The sequence below is a fragment of the Sander lucioperca genome, chromosome 19 (genome assembly GCF_008315115.2).
Source record: "Sander lucioperca isolate FBNREF2018 chromosome 19, SLUC_FBN_1.2, whole genome shotgun sequence".
Taxonomy (NCBI): domain Eukaryota; kingdom Metazoa; phylum Chordata; class Actinopteri; order Perciformes; family Percidae; genus Sander; species Sander lucioperca.
In genome coordinates, this window is record NC_050191.1 from 6,618,738 (window position 1) to 6,636,539 (window position 17,802).

The following is a 17,802-nucleotide window of genomic DNA, read 5'->3' on the forward strand; positions in this document are numbered from 1 at the left end:
GCATCTCAGTAAGCTAGCAAGAGTAGCTACACAACAGACAACTTCCGTGTAGCCTACTTCAAAATAAAAGCACTTCCTGTGACGGTTCGCAGTAAAACTAAATTACTGTTAAATAAGGTTGTGTAGGCTACCTTTTCACAAATCAGCTGTAAATCAAGTACTGTAAATAATGTTAATAGTGAGTTTTAATCACACTATAATTGAACATTTCCTTTAGTGTTTTAACCTAAACATGAATTTCTTATTCAAGTGCTATAAACAAACATTTTACAACAATGCCGTACTTTTAATTGAGTATTTTCATTTTCTCCTAATTGCCTATTGTGTTTTACTTATCTATTTTGTATAGCTTTAGTTACTTTGCATATTTATATTAATTATACAAAATATAAATAATCTATGATGTATTAAAGTGGATAAAGACGAGACTTTATTGAGCCGGTGGTGAAATTCACAAGCTAGCTGCCAAATCAAACTTCCCGTTATTTTGGTGAAAGTAACTGAAAAGTAATGCAAAAGTAGTGTAGCGCATTACAATTCAGAGACAGTAATATTGTAATATAACTAATTACTCTCAAATGACTAACTAGTAATCTATAATGTATTACATTTTGGAAGTAACTTGCCCAACACTGCAAGCAACTATTTTTGACAATGACAAAAGACCACACTTTCAGCCTGCACTGTTGAAAAATCTGTATTTATTAATGATTTACAAAAGGCTAAACATGAAACCATTTAAATGATTCTGTTCATTTTGAAACCTAAAAAGGAGTTGCTGTTGGTGTGGGAGGAGAGGAGACAGTGTGGTCTGTAGTGTTTTTACAGGTCAGTAATTAGAACAGCATCCTTATCTCATGTAGAATCTGTTTCAGTGGAGGCTCCTGAAGAGAGAGAATTAAATAAATCCACACAGGATGGAGTCAAACTGCAGAAGAGAGATACATTTGAAACATCGCTGTTTTATCTTTTTATTTTGAAACTGGGGGGGACACACACCGGGGTTAGAAGTGCGCTCCTTTTCAACATCAGCAGTATTGGTGAAAGTGACTATGGTAACTGCGTGTATATATATTTGTACAATCACAATTCTGTCAACTTGACTCCAGTCCTTAAAAAAAAAAAAATACATCTGGATCTCCCCGAACTACGGCTGGTGTAAAAACGAAAACACAGATTACCACAGTACGAGAGGTCCCAAATGTAATCCACTTGTTAAAACAGTTTGCAGATACATAGTTAATATTAAAAAAAACAAGTTTTTGTGCAAGTATGTTTTTTTTTTTTCCCACGTTTGAAATAAATATCTGTAAAGCAAACGAGGACTTAAAAGAATAAGAGAGTGAAAACCAACAATCACATTGAGTGAAAAAAACAAATCCTTTTCTGGCTTGAATTTCGGGTACAATCGATCAAATTAATCTCACACAACTCTGCAAAGAATGCCTATTTGATTTCAACTAAAATAAAAATGAGTTACCTCAGATTGGGGCGAAACATTTAAAACTTAAACTCCACTGACAGTGAGGAGCAGCAGGGAGACGGTCCAGTTTTAGCAGTACTTCCTGTTGGGATTTTCTGTCACCAAAATGCTGTTAAATCACATTAATTTTGCAGTTTTTAGTAAGTAGCCTGGCAGCTTTCTACAGTAGTAAAAGAGTGAGACACTTGTGGACCCAGATATTTACAGTAATGTTGTGCACTTAAAGATCCTTCTCTGGACTGGTAACGATCCTCCTCTGGAGAATCATTCAGAGTTTATCTAAAACATCACCAAAAAAAAAAAAAATCCCATGCTCTTGCTACGGAATGAAATAGCAGTTCCACTCACTGAGAATTTAATTAAAAAAAAACAAGAAAATAACAATTGGTCTTGAGCTCAACTGTGGGCATTTCTGCTGGCAATTAAAAGTGTGAAAACATGATGCCGAAAAAGAGCATTAAAATAACAATTAAAAAAAGCTAATTTAAAATGAGAATAAACCTCTTCATCCCCTCGCCCCAAGAACCATTTTATAAACAAAAATATATCCCCCTTTGTCGTGTGATTCTCAATTGTTACAATTACAACTTTTTTTACAGTGCTTTATCATTATATATCTTTGACAGACCTTAATGAGGGGAGGAAATATTTTAAGCCATAAATGTCTCTCCTATTGCAACGATATAGCTATGTCAAAAAAGTGAGTGGTCCAGTTATTCGATGATTAAAATAAAAAAAACAAAGGGGGGAAAACACAAATGGGAGGAGGCGGTCAGTGGTCGGGAAGCGAGCGCCCGTTTTTGTTGTCCCAGGATCACCTTAACGTTACCGTGGCGATGCCCTTGTTAAGGTGGCGCTGGGAGGTGAAAGGCTCGGGTCTACTACTTGGTGTTGAGCTCGTTCTCCAGCTCCATGAGTTTGCGTGAAGCCTTGACCTTGTTGGACACCTCCTTCCCCTGAGAGAAGAGACGCTGGCGCTCCTTAAAGGTGAGACTCTCCGGAGCGCCGCTGGGGTTAGAGTTCTCCTGCTCCTGACTGCCGCTGCAGCACACACACGCACACACACACAATGTAGTAAGTACATCTACTCAAGTGCTGTATTTGAGTACAAATTTGAGGTACTTGTACTTTACTGAAGTCTTTTCATGCCACTTTCTACATTCCCTTTAAGAGGAAAATATTGTACATTTTACTGTAGTACAATTATCTGACAGCTTTCATTACTTTACAAATCAAAATTTTTTGCACATGTATTCTTTCAAGTTTTACAAATGTGAAAATTTGGTGATTTTCTTTATAATAATTTTTGGATAAATAAATGGTTGGATAAAACCTTTGTAATTGTGATGACATTTCTCACTATTTTTAGACGTTTTCTAAATCGATCAATTAATGAATGGAGAAAATAATCAGCAGATGAATCCATAATGAAAATCATCATGAGCGGTTCAAAAGGAGCTCCACCTCAGCTCAAAGTCAACCAACTTGTATCCTAATGAATTAATAAACCAGAGAACAGAAAAAAACAAAGTGTCTCACCTCTTCGGCCATTTGTCTCGCGGGTCATTGTAGACTTCTCCCGATCCTACAACTCCTGCTGAGTTTCCAGTGTACGAGTTAAATCCTGTCCGAGGTTCAGGAGTCACACGGCAGACAGACAGAGCAGTGAGACAAGAGTCAGCATCGTTCATATTACAGCTTTTTTTTTTTTTTTTTTTTAAATATGAAAACGTGATACAAAAGCTGCTGGCTGATGGCTGTCGAGGTCTCTGGTACCCGCCTCCCTTTACTCCCATCATTTATAAGGAATTCCAGGCATTTTTGCATTTTAAATCACAAAAAAAGTGGAAAACTCATATTCCCATAACAGTTTTGATTATTGAGCAGAGACCCAGGTCGCCTTAACCAGCAGCTTCTCCAGTTGACATCACTTTATTTCCCACAGACCAGCCTGAGCAGAAGGAAGGAAGAGAGGGAAAGTTCTGGAGAAGCGTTAAGGCAGAAACAATCAGATCTCAGCGAGCCGAGAAAAGAGACAGAGCGTTAAAAAGCTGTTAAAGTGCCATTCCAAAGCAGTGGAGATGGTCTGTGGAAGTGTCGGTGCGATCCGAGGCCGAGGTCACCGTCCAACATGTCTGACTGCTGAAGATCTGGACCCCCGTTTGTCCTGAAACATCTACATCTGACACATTTACTTTTTGTCATTTAGATCCAATATTGAACTCATAAATCAAATCAAGCCAAGTTGTGAAGGAAAAAGGTGCCTGTTCAAGCATAAAAATAATATCCTGGGCTCGGTTAAAGGCCGGTGGATCTTACACGAGGAGGTGACTGCGACCTGTGACCCCGAAGGAGACATTAATCAGTTGGCTCGTGTGTCCCTGTGTCTTTCCCAACACCCCCCCAGTTACGTCCAGCCTAAAGCCAGACGCAGCCAGAGCCAGATCTGCCTGAGTGGTTCACAACTATGTGACCCACTGGGAGTCCTGCAGAGGTTTATTCCCAAATAAATACTACAGCAGGAAAGAAACCCGATTAGTTCGATTTTGTAATCGTTATAAGTACAAGTCGACCAATATTCTATATTTTCCTGTCAATAAATCCCATGAAAAGACTCAAACCTATGATGAACCTATAGAGGATAATAAATGGATGTAAATTCTGTGTCTGCGTCCATAGAGCATGCTCAGTAGGCCTGCATGATAAATCGCGAGCTCGATTCACCCCTGTTCATGATTTAACTTTTTAAATGACTTCGATTTTTTTTTTTAACTTGTTCTCCTTCAATTAATTTATTGAAAGCATTTGACATTGACACATTTTAATTATGTAAAGACATGTTCAAGGTCTCAGGGCCATATTTAGTTCAATGTGTTATATGTCACTATTTTTGGTAGCCTACTGTACTTAAATGGCCAGTGTGTACTTTATTTTCTGTATTCATTGAAGCCTCTATGTTTACAGGCTTGTGGTGATGCGCAATGTGCTATAGGTGCCCCCAAAAAATATATATGTTTGGTACTGCCAATTTGTTTTGTTTTGTCATGGTTCATGTGTGCAATAAACATTACACTTCGTGAGAAAAAAAATCATGGCAGAGAATCGTGAAATCAATTCGAAGCAAAAAAATCGTGATTCATATTTTTCCCCGAATCGTGCAGGCCTAATGCTCTGTAGAACATTCTGATAATACTGTACAAAAAGCTGAGTGAATGTCAAAAAATAAATTAAAAAAAATAAATAAAAGCTGCTCCTTTTATCACTATCATTATGTTTAGAAGAAAGTATTTTGGGGCCAATGTGAGTCACATGCAGTATAGAGTGTGGCCACTAGGTCTAAACACAGCTTTCAGCTGTTCCCGAGTAGAGCAACAAATGCGTAATAATCCGCAGCTAAAAATAGTCAAATCAACCATTTACTCTTGTCTGAGTAACGTTTGCTGAAAGCTACAGTGCCAGCTATTTTAGGAAATTACCAACAATTTTTTGTAAGAATATACATATGTATATATTTGTGAGCTTATAAAAGATTGACATCCTCAGTTTGAAGAAATGGGATGAGGGCTGCATGCCACAGACAGGATGGCAGAGCTGCAAAGATTAATCGATTAGTTGTCGACTATTCAAGAAAGAAGAAAGAACTATTTTGATAATCGATCAGTTTGAGTAATCTTTTTAAGAAAGGATATTACAGCTTTTTAAATGTGAATATGTACTGGTTTCTTTATTCCTCTATAAATATTTGAGTTGTAGACAAAATGAGCATTTCAGGATGTCATTGTTGGACTTTTGGAAACACTGATCAACGTTTTCTAGACCAAACGACTTATCAGTTGATCGAGAAAATAATCGACCGATGGATCGACAATGAAAATGATCGTTGGCTGCAGCCCGACAGGGATAGTGAAGTCAGACGGTACTGAGGGACAGACTACAGATTCTCCATTTTTTTTTTTTTCTTTTTCATGGGATTTGTTGACAGGCAAAAAAAGAAAGAAAAAAAGAATAATGCCAGTTATGTGTTTGAATTGAGAGATTAAACCCTGCAGACTCTGTTCAAGGCACACCACAGGCCGAGAGTAAACGCTGGATACAAACAGTGAAGAAGAGTTCTTCTCTGTTGTGCTTGAACCCTACCAGGTGACCGCAGGTATCGGACCCAGGAACAACCCAGGACTTTAGATATCAAAACATGTTGACTCCACTTGGTTGCGTTTCAAAAAACACAACTCGGGAGTCTAAATGCATGTTGCTCTTGTGTTTCAGATGAGATGGAAATGGGGATGGGGGGGTACAGTTCAGATGCAGACACAGTGACAGGGTGTGAACCCAGATGGATTCATCCGGCTGGCAGCTCCTAAGCCCCTTTCTTTGGGTTTCATAGCGCGAAAACACAGAGAGAGATCCTATGTGCAGTTTGGGAACGGGATCAAGCCGGGTCCCACTTCAGCCTCTTAACCACAGAAACACAAACTGGCAGAGAACAAAGTAACCACAGAGAAACAACCCCTTGTTCAAGGCCGGTAACATTCCTCTGTGGAGCCAAAAGAGATTTAAATTATATTTCTGGCGCTGCGATCGAAAACTCTCCAGATTCACAAAACAAAGTCATGCGCTGGCTTTTCACGGATTCTCAAAGGTTGTGAATGTTTTTCTTTGACTCTAGTTCAGTTCTCCTGGAGGCCAGTGGAGTCTAAAAAAAAGTTTTTTGTTTTTCTGTACCAACAGTACAGTAACAATCTTCCTTTGTAGCTTTCTCCGGTTCGTGCACCATCTGAGGCAAACTGGCGTCAGTATATCTTCTTGTGGTTTGTATTCTTATTACACAAAAATATCTGTGTTTCGAGAAAAAAAGCCACATTTGATTTTTTTTTTTTTTTATTAAAGTCAGACTCAGAGCTTTTGGAGCTGCCAGCTGATCAAATCACACACATTTCAATACATTTTGGAGATTCATATGTCAGGGAAGCCAGAGACTCAGGTGCCGTTTGGTCACCTGAACCTGCCGCAATGCCCTGTGGGAGTTGTAGTAAGGTTTAGTAAAGCTGTAGCGTTAAACAGCAGAGACACAGACAGGCGAAATGAAGGACGAGCCGAAACAGGCAAGACAACAAAAGCACATACAAGGAGTGGAATTATTGGGAAGGCAGAGTAACAGACAGTCCAACAGACGGGCAAAGTAGGCAAAGACGTAAATAAAGAATAAATAAAGACAGCAGCCTGATGGAAGCTACGCACAGGCAGTAAAAAGCAATAGACATCAAGCCGGTTACTGGAGTGAGCTGCTGGCAGCCAGAGTACAGTGTTGTGTGTTTATGATGCGTGTTTGTGGTGAGAGGGGGTGACATGCAGATTTTTATTTCTGAGGGAGGTTGGGGGTAGGGGTGGGGTGGGGGGTGGGTAGGTAGTGGGACATTAGTGGGATGTTTTTCTGATTTGAGTGGAAATGCAACACGTTTTCCACGAGGTCCTGGGTATGTTTTAGTGTTCAATAAGCAGCAGGGGTGGAGGAGGTTTATTTTGAAGGTGCAGGCAGCCGTTTCCTGGACCTCAGGTAGTGATGACATTCAGACTGTGCTGCATTCGTAGCTCTGTTTGTCTGTGGATGTTCAAATAGCTTCACCAAGTCTTGATATGAAGTCAAGTCTGCTTGTGACTGTACGTTACGTTTTTTTCTGTACCTTACCTAAACACTTATGAACATTTTCTTTTATCAAAATAAGCTAAAGGTCTAAAATGGCTTGTTAAAAACAAAGCAATGGCTTCTTGTCTTGCAACCTCTTTGTCTACCAGTTGTGACTAAGAGTGATTCTTTTCATCGTCTTATTTGAATAACTTAAAGAAGTAAAATGAACCAATAATTTATTAAAAAAGAAGAAAATATTACAGGAAAATAAGCCTAATTTTGTGTAGTAGAAATATGTTCACTGATTATCTCTTCTGTTAATCATCAACTCCTTAGATTTATTTTGGGACCCTTTGTAGGGGTCCCATCCCCCAGGTTGATAACTAATGAGCTAGACCTAAGGATTGAAAAAAAAACAACCTTTGAATCTTCTTCATACTAAAGAAGAGTTTGAGTTTTTTTGGCTCAAATCTAAAAACAAAGGCCAAAGCAAACCATAACAATACCGGTTTGCCCAGGAAGTGTCTGAGGTAAAATCATGGGAGCAAAGCTTTCTAGACGGCTGCCAACTGACTGCAGCGTGACCCCTCTTCTGTTAGATATCACTTTCCGTCGACGAGGCCTTTTGAAGAAAAGCAACGACACATAACTTTGACAAGGATAAACCAAGAAAAACAGCTGTTTAATATTTGATCTATGTTAAAAAGACTGCTCGATTTCTTTTTTAGAGGGAACTAGTGCTGCGTTCCAGACACAATTTTTAGCCCGTAAGTTACGACTTCAAGTCACGGCTCAAGACTTGGTAGCGTTCCAGGCAAAGTCACGACAAACCCTTCTAGCTAGCGTTAGCGTTAGCTAGCGCTAGCTGATACTAGCGATTTCAAGTCAGCGACATATTTTGGGCTTCATCTAATAAACATAACCTGTAGAAGTACACAATACTGTAGTATGTGTATTGTTTTGATTACAATGTGTGGAATTACTTTACGTTGCCTATTTATTTCTATTTCTCACCCTTAATCACCGGCGTCTGTACAGCATCAACAGGGATCGCCATTGTTGTTTATGTGTGTGTGTGACGTCAAAAACTGTAACTGGGAGTACAACGATCTGGTACGAGTTCACGAGTAGTAACTACGGGTTTGACTGCCGTTCCAGGGCACTTTCACAGGTAGAAGGTTGTGAAAACACGAGTTACGGGGGTTGCCTGGAACGCAGCATATGGCCCGAGCCTGGCCTTTAAAATCCTTACTATAAGCAGCCGTAATGGATTAACTGCCACTAGGAGGCACTGTGGTTTGAGCAGACTGAGTTATACCGAAGCTCAGAGTTGATCCAGCTCAATGACAAGAAGATTATAAAAACAGCCACAGACAAAGAAGAGGCCTTTCACTCAACACACTGCTGCTGTGTGCATTTTGGTGTGTTTATGAAATGAAAGCGGATTTTAATCGCGTGATTGATGGATTGTGTGAAGCCAATGGTGTGTCTCCTTCCCTTTAAAGCCAACACCGCTAAGCAGAGCCACGGGGCAGGAAGGGGTAAGGCAGGCCTCGCCCCCTCATCCCAAGCAGCGACAAACCAGACACAAAGGAGGCGGCGAGCGACAACACCAACAGTACTATGATTGGCTCTGATGGGTCTCAATCTGCAGCAAGAAGTGATGGCGTGATTATCGATTGCTTTTTCTGTTCGCTAGTGCTGATCGAGGAAGGGGAGTTTGATTGGAGGAAATAAAATGACTGGGGGACAGGAGGTGTTTGAACAAACCAACATAAAAATAAATAAATACAAATACAATCCGATTTGCCCGAAGAGAGGGAGGGAAATTTCCACATATATAAAATAACAAACAAAGTGATGAACGGAGGGACTGATTGACGACAAAAAAATTTGGACAAACATAAAAAGGAGGGAAAAAGTAGACGGTGGAAATGAAAAGGCAAAACACCTTTCTACTGAAGGTAAAAAATAAAGACACAGGAGCACTAAACTATAAAAGGAGTGGGTAGTAAATAAAGAGGTGAGTGAATGAGAGGGAGGTATGGGAGCTGCAGGGGGCGCTGTGGCGAGCCTGACTCCTGACTCCTCTCTCTGGGTCTACCTTTAAAGCCTCCGGGGGGCATGGAGCTGGGTTTGGCAGGAAGGGGGGGACCTGTACTGTTGGAGTTGTTGTCTGGCAGCTGGAACGAGCTAGACAGGAAGATGCCGTCTGAAAGAGGGCGGGGCTTGCGCGCAGTGGGCGGCGGCCGGTGCCTGGTGTGATTGGGTGAGGCGGAGGCCTGGAGGTCGCCGTACGACTTCCTGGTCGCCGACAGCTTCACCTGACCTGATTGGTTGCCGCCGCCACTCCCTGCTTTGGTGGCTTCCTCCTCGTCTTCCTCATCGCCCTCGTAGGAGACAAACTTGGCGGTGTAGAGCGTGTCGGGGGAGGTGACCTGGGTTTTGAGGTAGGAGGTGTTTCTCTGTGGGGGGGGCGGGGGGGTGTTAGTAGGGGTGTGGGGGGCGGGGGGTTGGTAATCCCGGGGCAGCGGGGGCCGATACAGACCGGCCGGCTCGTCAGGCGTCAGCAGCTTTCTCTCGGCCTCCTCGTGCTGCCGGCGCCGCTCGGCCTCCAGGCGAGTGTAGTACTCCTCCTCCTGTCTCCTCTATGGGAGGGACAACCCGTTAGTAAGCTCCACTCTCATTGGCTCTCCCCTCACCATGGACACTCAACTAGCTAATCAGATACAGAGATATTCAACTAGACAAAAAAACGCTCCACTACCCTTCTTCAACCACAGGTAAAACCACATCTGTCTATTACTCCAGACTCTTCTGGGCCAAACTACACCTGCTGTAACTGTTACTACGGTAACTACGACACACAAAGATCTGGTACAGTACAAACATCAAGTCCAACATGTTTACCAATTTGACAAAAACTAAAGCATGTAACTGAAGCACGCCGTACCTAGATCAGGGGCCTCATTTATAAAATGGTCTAACGATCAATCTATCTGAAGCGATGCCTTTAGAGGCAGAAATATACAATAAAGCAACTTTATAAACACTTATTTTGATGTAGAAATGATCTTGTATTCATAAAACATCTGCACCATGAATGTTTTGTTGGTGATATTGAGGTTTTGAAGTACATTTGGGAAATATGCGGTGTGTGAGAAACACAGCTGCTTTGCAATACTGGAAGACTGGAGGGGCTGCATTATTTTTATTTAAAGATGTATCTGTTGATTATTTATTCAAATCAACCTAATCAATTTTAATAAATGAATCATTTGGTCTGTAAAGTGTGGGAATATTATGAAAGAACGTTTAGAGATACAAAGATATTCAATCATCATGGATACAAAAACAGAGAAAAGCAGCAAATCCTCACACTTGACATAATTGATAAGTTACTTAAAGAATTCACCAATTATCAATATTAATACTTTTTTTTGTGGAACGATTAATCAGCTAGTGATTTCAGCACAAATATTGTCAAGTCACTTTCCATCTTTTTATGTTCATGATTTATTTGACTTGTATGCTCTGGTTTGTGAGAGGAGGCATTCCTGTTTCAGCCTCCTCAAACTATTTTACACTGGCAAGAATCAACTAAATTCTGCCTTTTGAAAACATCTTATGATTATGCTTCAGAATAAATCCAAGAACAGTTTCATAAATGTTGCCCCTGAGCTGGACTTAACCTAACTGATTTGCCACCAATACAAACTGGTCCTCCTACATCTGACCTGATCTTGTGTAAACACCAGGGACAGCAACGTAAATATGTCGTTCTATCCCCGACAAAGTCTAATATTTTCTATCTGGTCCACACTACCTAAAAACTTAAATCTGACATTTGGCAACTGTGTCTGGACGTACAGTAAACCTGTTCCTGGACCAGCCTGTCTACCACCATCTCTCCTTGCCCTCAACACTGCGGGAGTGTATGCATATGTGCACAAACTATGTGTCCATATGTGCGTGTGTATCCTCAGTTTATACTATATGGTTTGTGGCTAGATGTTTTGATTCGAGCCCACCCTGTCTCCGCCGGCTGAGCTCTACACTTCAGGGAAACGGTCTGTGATGTTACACATGATGAATCTACGCTGCAGGAATGTGTTTGGATTTCTGGGTTTGGAGCTAGGCCAGCTGCTCCGGGTCACAAGTGGTCAATGTCGATGCTTCTGAAGTCAGATTATCTTCGTGTTTTTTTGTTTTGGGTCGTTTTATGTAGTCGAGATATTTTCTCAAAGACATAGCCTCTAGTGCTGTGGGTGCATCCAAGCTGCTTTTGATGGTTGAATCAGCCCAGTTGGAATCTGAAGAAACTGGGAGGGATTAGTGGGTGTGTGGGTTTGAATGAGTGGGTGGCTGGGTCTCTCAATATGTACAGTATGGATGGCTGAGGTTGGGAATGAGGCACATGGGTGGGTATAGATTTCTGTGTGTGTGTATGTGTGTGCATGAACTGAATATAAAGCATGTGGTTTTTGGGAAAAGTGGGAGGGTGGGCGGCATTCCCTAAACATAGTTTCTGAAGCGATGCTGGATGGAAATGGTAACAAAAAAAATACATTAAATTAAATAAACTCATAAATCACTAAAATCATAACTGCTTCCCCCCAAAAAAACTGAAATAACTGAACTTCCTGACACACACCGACAACAACAACAACAAGATGGGAGTCCCATGCTTGAGGTGGGTGGGAGCACATAACATGACACGGCAACACGTCACATTGGTTGGGGAGGGGGTAGTGGGGGTATACAAGATGAGGACATGCAATTGGACATTTTAACAACAAACAAACAGCATCAGACAGTCATAACCTCTTAAAATCAATATATCTTACTTAAAGATGGTAGTTTTAAATGTCTTAAAAAACAAACTGACTTAATTAAACAAATACTATTCACTTCTTTTTAACCTCAGCAAGTCATGAAATCAGTCCTATTAGAGTGATATTATAATATACATTTTATTTTAAATATTTGTGAGTTTTATAAACGACCAGTGGTTTGATCAGTGGTCTACAGCTCACAGGACAAATGCACCAGAATAATGGCATCAGGGTGAAGTCAGTGGACTGAATATGTTTGATTTAACACATACGACATGGATGGATGGGTGGGCACCAGATCACACTACTGGTCATTTAAAACCTCCGAAGTACAAAATAAAGTCAATTTCAAAATATGTCTACTTTACAAGACATTATATGGACACGTAGCATCGTTAAATTAGCAGAGTACCCTATATGAACAAACAGTAATGAAGTCATTACAGAATACAGTATATACTGTACAGTGGCTGCGGAAAGTATTCACTTGTTGCAGACTTTACTGTGTCATACATTTAGTTTAAGATTGGTTAAATAGATTCGTTTTGACAATTTAGACAGCTTGCAAAGTTAATGGGCCAAAAAAAGTCAATCTAATGCACACATACATTTATAACACAATACAGTGTGCACAAAGTGAAGGTGTTTGAATACTTTCGGAAGTCACTGTACATCCTAAGGTTGGACCAATATCTTCATATTATAATGGCCCTTTTTTATTCCATGTAAGTAGGTAAACGTCATGTACCTGTGATATAATAAAGGTGAGGATGTCATTTGGGATTTTATACACATGTGCACTGTTTGCACAACACTTTTCATGTTCGTTTTCATTACAAGGAAGTAACTAATGCATCTGCACTCTTGACAGATTTTTACCAATTTTTGTTGCCTCAGTCTTTTAAAAAGACATGCATTTTTTAGTAGAATTAACACGACATTTTGGGAAATAAACGTATTTGCTTTCTTGCCGAGAGAAGAACGATAAGATTGATACCACTCTCATGTCTCTCCTGTAAATATGAAGCTACATCCAGCAGCTGGTTAGCTTAGCTTAGCACAAAGACTAAGAAACAGGGGGAAACGGCTAGCCTGGCTCTGTCTGACAGAAACAAAACCTAACTCCCAGCACATCTAAAGCTCACGTATTAAGACATTATATTTGTTTGTTTTATCCGTACAAAAACCAAAGAGGAATCAGGGTTTTTCGGAGGGGTTAATAAGTGGATTTCCCAAAATATTGAACTAGTCCTTTAAACGCAATTTCCTGGTTGTTTTATCATGACAAACTTGTCTAAACTCTTTGAGAGTACGGTCGTGTTCCATCATGGTCTAAATACTATTTTGGGGGGCTTTTCCAGCCTGACAAAAAGAAAACTAATCAAGAAAGGAGATTTTGAAGATGCTGAAAGATGCAAAAACTCAGTGGTCCAACCTTGATAGATTTCTGTGCTTTCTTGTCCTATGATATGGATCGACTGACTCACAGTATCACAACAAAACATCCTACAAAAATGAATGTTCAATAACTCCTATAGTTTCACAGACAGACAAACCGACCTTCTCCCCTGCCTCTCGTTTGGCCTCCTCCCTCCACCTTCTCTCCTCCTCCTGTTTTGCTCGCTCCTCCGCTTCCCGCTTACGAATCTCCTCCAGCTGCTGCTTACGCCGTCGCTCTTCGTCCTGCAACTGATCACGCACACACACACACACACACACACACACACACGCGCAAACAGAGCAACATGCCAAAAGGCATGCATGCAAACAAGGAAACAATTAGTACAACATCGATCGTGTGTCATTCATACGCAAACTCTGAGAACATTTCCACATCAAATGACTCCGTTTAAGTGCTTGGACACTAACGTACACGGACATGTTGTGTGTAATGTGAGGTAGGTTGGATTGTCTCAAAGGACTGCTCCAGAGGGGAGGAGCAGTGTGCACTGCAAACACACAGCACAGGCAGACACACACAACAACGTGCAGCAACAACAACGACGACGACAGGGCAAAAACAAAAGACAGCTCCTCTTTTAACTACTTAAGGTGCGTTTGATTTTGTTTCATCATGTGCGTATAAACACATTAAAAGGTCCCGCTGAGCAGGAGCGGAAGAGTAAATCAAGCGTACCTGAAGTAACTGCAAGCTTCGTGGGCTGCTGCCGAAATGTTCTGATAACCGTCCCAAGGCAAACCCAGTGGAATACACTGACACACACAAAACAAACAAACCCTTTCTCTGGACTGGGTGATGTTAAAGGGTCAGTTCAACCAAGTTACAAAACAACATATTTTCACTCAAGCCTAGAGGTATCTATCTAGGATATATCACATAACTACATCATCATAGTATATTGTTTGTAGAGATCTTAGGTTGTGTTTTAGTTTGTTTTTCTATTTGTATGTGTATAGTATAAGACTTGATGTTGTGTTTTATTTTTTAAATGTATTTTTCATATTATTTCATTTATTCTACATATTTTTTATTTATTTTAACTTTTATTTTGTTTAGACTTGTTTTTATATTTTCTTTTACTTCTTTATATATCTGTTCAATTCTAATTGCTGTTTTACTTTTATTATTTGTATTTCTATTTGTAATCCTTTATTTTTTATTATTAGATGTCAAAAGAATTCAAATAAAAGGCAACGATTAGAGCCTGTTCCTTTCTTTGTTTTGCTTGAGATATTTTCCTAAATATAATTTTTTAATTCAACTCTGCTGTATTGTGGTACAGGCTGAAATCTCAGAGATGGATACTTAAATCCAAATCCATCGGACGATAGAGAACACAAGAACTAAGTGAGGAAATGCGTGTTTTGGTTGAACAGACTCTTTAAAACGAGAACATAAAGAGGCTCAGCTGGTCACACACAGATGGATGGATGGATACAACAACATTATGATGTGGCCCTGTGCAGGCAGCGCGGGGGGCCCACAGGACTATCATGCATTGATCTCCACCTGGACGCCCCCTGTGATGCATTCAGCCATGCAGGCGCCACCTCCATATGCACTCAAAACATCGCTGCTGACAAGAACCACAACGACCCCGGCTCTGCTACTCCGTAAGCCTGTCAAAGTTTGGTTTTAAGTTTTGGAAACACCAGTATTTCATCATTGGTTAGCGGCAGCTTCACTCGCCGTTGCCCCAGCAGTTGTTTTGAGTGGACAAAGAGATGGACAGCTTCCCCCAGCCAAACAACACCAAGCGTCCCAGAACGGCCTCTCCATGATGGGCTGCTCTTTAGCTAACCACGGCACAAACCCTGCCTCCAACCCCAAACACCACCCCCAATGACACGACGACAGTAGTCCAGATGGGTGGGGAGAGACAGATAGGAAACACGGGCAGGTGGGCAGCCCAGACAGAAAACAGGAAGTGATGTAAGGGCAGGGAGAGGATACTCGTCATTAACAGGAAGAACATACCAAGTCTAGAACAGAGATAGCTGGGACAGCATTCTGCTGCTGAAGAAGAAGAAGACAATAGAGTGTGAGAGAGGGGGCATATAGGGAGGGAGGGAGGAAAAGGAGAGTACCCAAATACTGGATAGAAAGGTGTGGAGAAGATATCAATAAAACTAAGTTAGAAAAAAGAGGAGGGGGAGGTAGAAGGAGAAAATGAGGAGTTAAATAGAAATTAAAGAAGGGAGGGGGAGGATATACAGCAAAGTGAAAACATTGTTTTTCTCCACTGTGCTGATTAGTGGCTGTTCAAGAGCTCCTAAATTCACCACCATCCAAAACCGCATAACCACTGCACCACATCTTAAAATATTACTCATTATTCCACTTTTTTTCCTTTTTTTTTTTTTTATATGTACAACATTTGGAATAAATATGTATTGATTTGGAATAAGTAAGAGTAAAGACCAAGGCGAAAAAATTATTTGCGTCACAAATATTCATTAGTTTAGCCAATTCATGTTTTTTTAATTATGGACATCAAGTGACTCTGGCAGCTCCTTTTTTCTACCATTTACTCTTCCTGAAGTTTCTACTTTTTGTTTTCCAAATTAAGTGCCATTCTGGCATTGTGTACATTTAGTTTTTGCACCTTATTGATAAGCCTTTTGTTTATATGTTGTTGCATTTGTACTCTATTTGCTCTCTATTTGTACTGCAACTGCTGCAAGACAATTTCTCTCGGGATAAATAGTTTTATCTTTCTCTCATCTTATCATAATAAAAGGGTCTTGGCTGGAGTAACTTGGACCCATTTTTACCCTCATTTCTATCAGTTTATAGGGATTTAATTTAACACAACTCTATTCAGAAAAAAGGACCACCTAAGAAAAAATATAAACAAACAATTAAGGACCAAATTTGTATTAATCCAATCACGAAAACCAAGGACTGTATGATGTACATGTTGAAGCCCTCTGGGACAGTTGTGATTTTGGTATAAATAAACTTGACCTTCTCTTCTGATCAATCATTGTAAGTCACTTGCAGCCAGAGAGAAAAAAATACGATACCGAACCAACCGATACACAACAACCCACCCGCATTCACCACATCCCGCCACACAGAAAAAATAATGCTGCACAAGGAAAAAAAAGTGTATCAACCGATCAGGAATATGCCAGAAACTTTTTTGAATATTTGACAGATATTTTAGTGCTAGAACAGGAGCATAAAGGCTGCCGTCATGATAACAATGATAACTACATTGTTAGCATGTGTCGATGCTTTATGGCTTCAGCGTCTATAGAATACAGTCAAGATGGGCTTTAATTATCATCCAAATCTACCTTGGCATTATCCAGAATTATTCAATCAAATAATGAAGTCATCAAAATTCATTCAGGATGCAGAAAAACCTTGCTGAAATGGGACCAGTGACACTACGGTCATGTTTCATTCTTTCTGTGCAACAAGGCGCGTACAGTATGCTGCATTATATAGGAAAGATGCCAGATACAAGTAAGTGAAGTAAAGTCCACTTTAAACTTGTGACACAAGTTTGTTGTTGTGTTTTCACAGCAGGACGCAGCTGTTTGCTATAAATCATGAACTCCTCTCACTCTCTAAGCACGTGTTGAGCGTAGGAACCAAAATCTACAGGAAACTTAAATCCCGACCTGTGATACTAAAAGTCACACAGTTATAGCTATAGCAGCTTTAACATCTACGCCTACCTGCCCGTACCCCCCATCCACCCCTCCAGCCAATCAGATTTAAGCAGCTCAGCATGGCAAAGCGATGACAGAAGCATGTTGCAGATGCACATTGCAGGACATTCATAGTGGGAGCCACTAAGGAATTCATTTACCAGTTTAGCATTTGAAAGACGGCTCTGTTTTCTCCCCCATCACCCTTATTTTGTGGCTCGCCCTTCCTTGTGTGATGAACTACAGACTTGTTTCTAAACTGTGAGCTCATGGACATTATTACTTGAAGTCAGAATGTCTAATATCTGACAATCTACCACTTCCTTTAGCCCTTTCTGTTAAGTCTACTGTTCTCCTTTATTCTCATCTCTCCTTGGCTTCCTTGTCATTTAAGTTGCTGCATGCTTGGTCTCTAAGCTTAATCTCTCCTCTCCTTCATTTTTTTTTTCTCTCTCTCTTTCCTCCGCCCTTACCATTTACTGTCTTCCAGTCTCTCTATCCTTTCCCATCCTGCCACCACCACAACACCTCCATCTCACCCTGGCTCTCTTTTCGGCCTCCAGCCTCTGCATGATCATCAAGGTGTCCACGTCCTCGTCATCCTCCTCCTCCTCGTCCTCGTCGCTTTGCTTGGACTCCTGCAGTCGTTTCTGGAATTGCCACTCTAGCATCAGCTTCCTCAAGCGGTCGCTTTCCTCCGCAGTTCGCTCTGGCTTTGACTGGAAAATAAAGAT

The 17,802-nt window shown here is 40.7% G+C and overlaps 1 protein-coding gene across 33 annotated transcripts in view; it reads right to left on the reverse strand.

The window, feature by feature from the left end:
* Positions 1 to 684: 684 nt before the first annotated feature.
* afdna (afadin, adherens junction formation factor a) overlaps positions 685 to 17,802 on the reverse strand; it is a 111,367-nt gene continuing 94,249 nt past the window's right edge. For 6 of the 33 annotated variants that reach the window (XM_035995572.1, XM_035995570.1, XM_035995568.1 and 3 more), the window contains 6 exons: positions 17,608 to 17,787; positions 15,384 to 15,422; positions 13,505 to 13,633; positions 9,214 to 9,757; positions 3,023 to 3,107; positions 685 to 2,533 (listed from right to left, as the gene is read on the reverse strand). In XM_035995572.1, the coding sequence (XP_035851465.1) occupies positions 2,365 to 2,533; positions 3,023 to 3,107; positions 9,214 to 9,757; positions 13,505 to 13,633; positions 15,384 to 15,422; positions 17,608 to 17,787 (1,146 nt within the window). In that variant the 3' untranslated portion in view covers positions 685 to 2,364. Of the gene's footprint in view, positions 2,534 to 3,022; positions 3,108 to 9,213; positions 9,758 to 13,504; positions 13,634 to 15,383; positions 15,423 to 17,176; positions 17,492 to 17,535; positions 17,788 to 17,802 lie in introns of those variants that run through there. The other 27 variants (XM_035995596.1, XM_035995569.1, XM_035995594.1 and 24 more) reach the window with 23 other exon arrangements.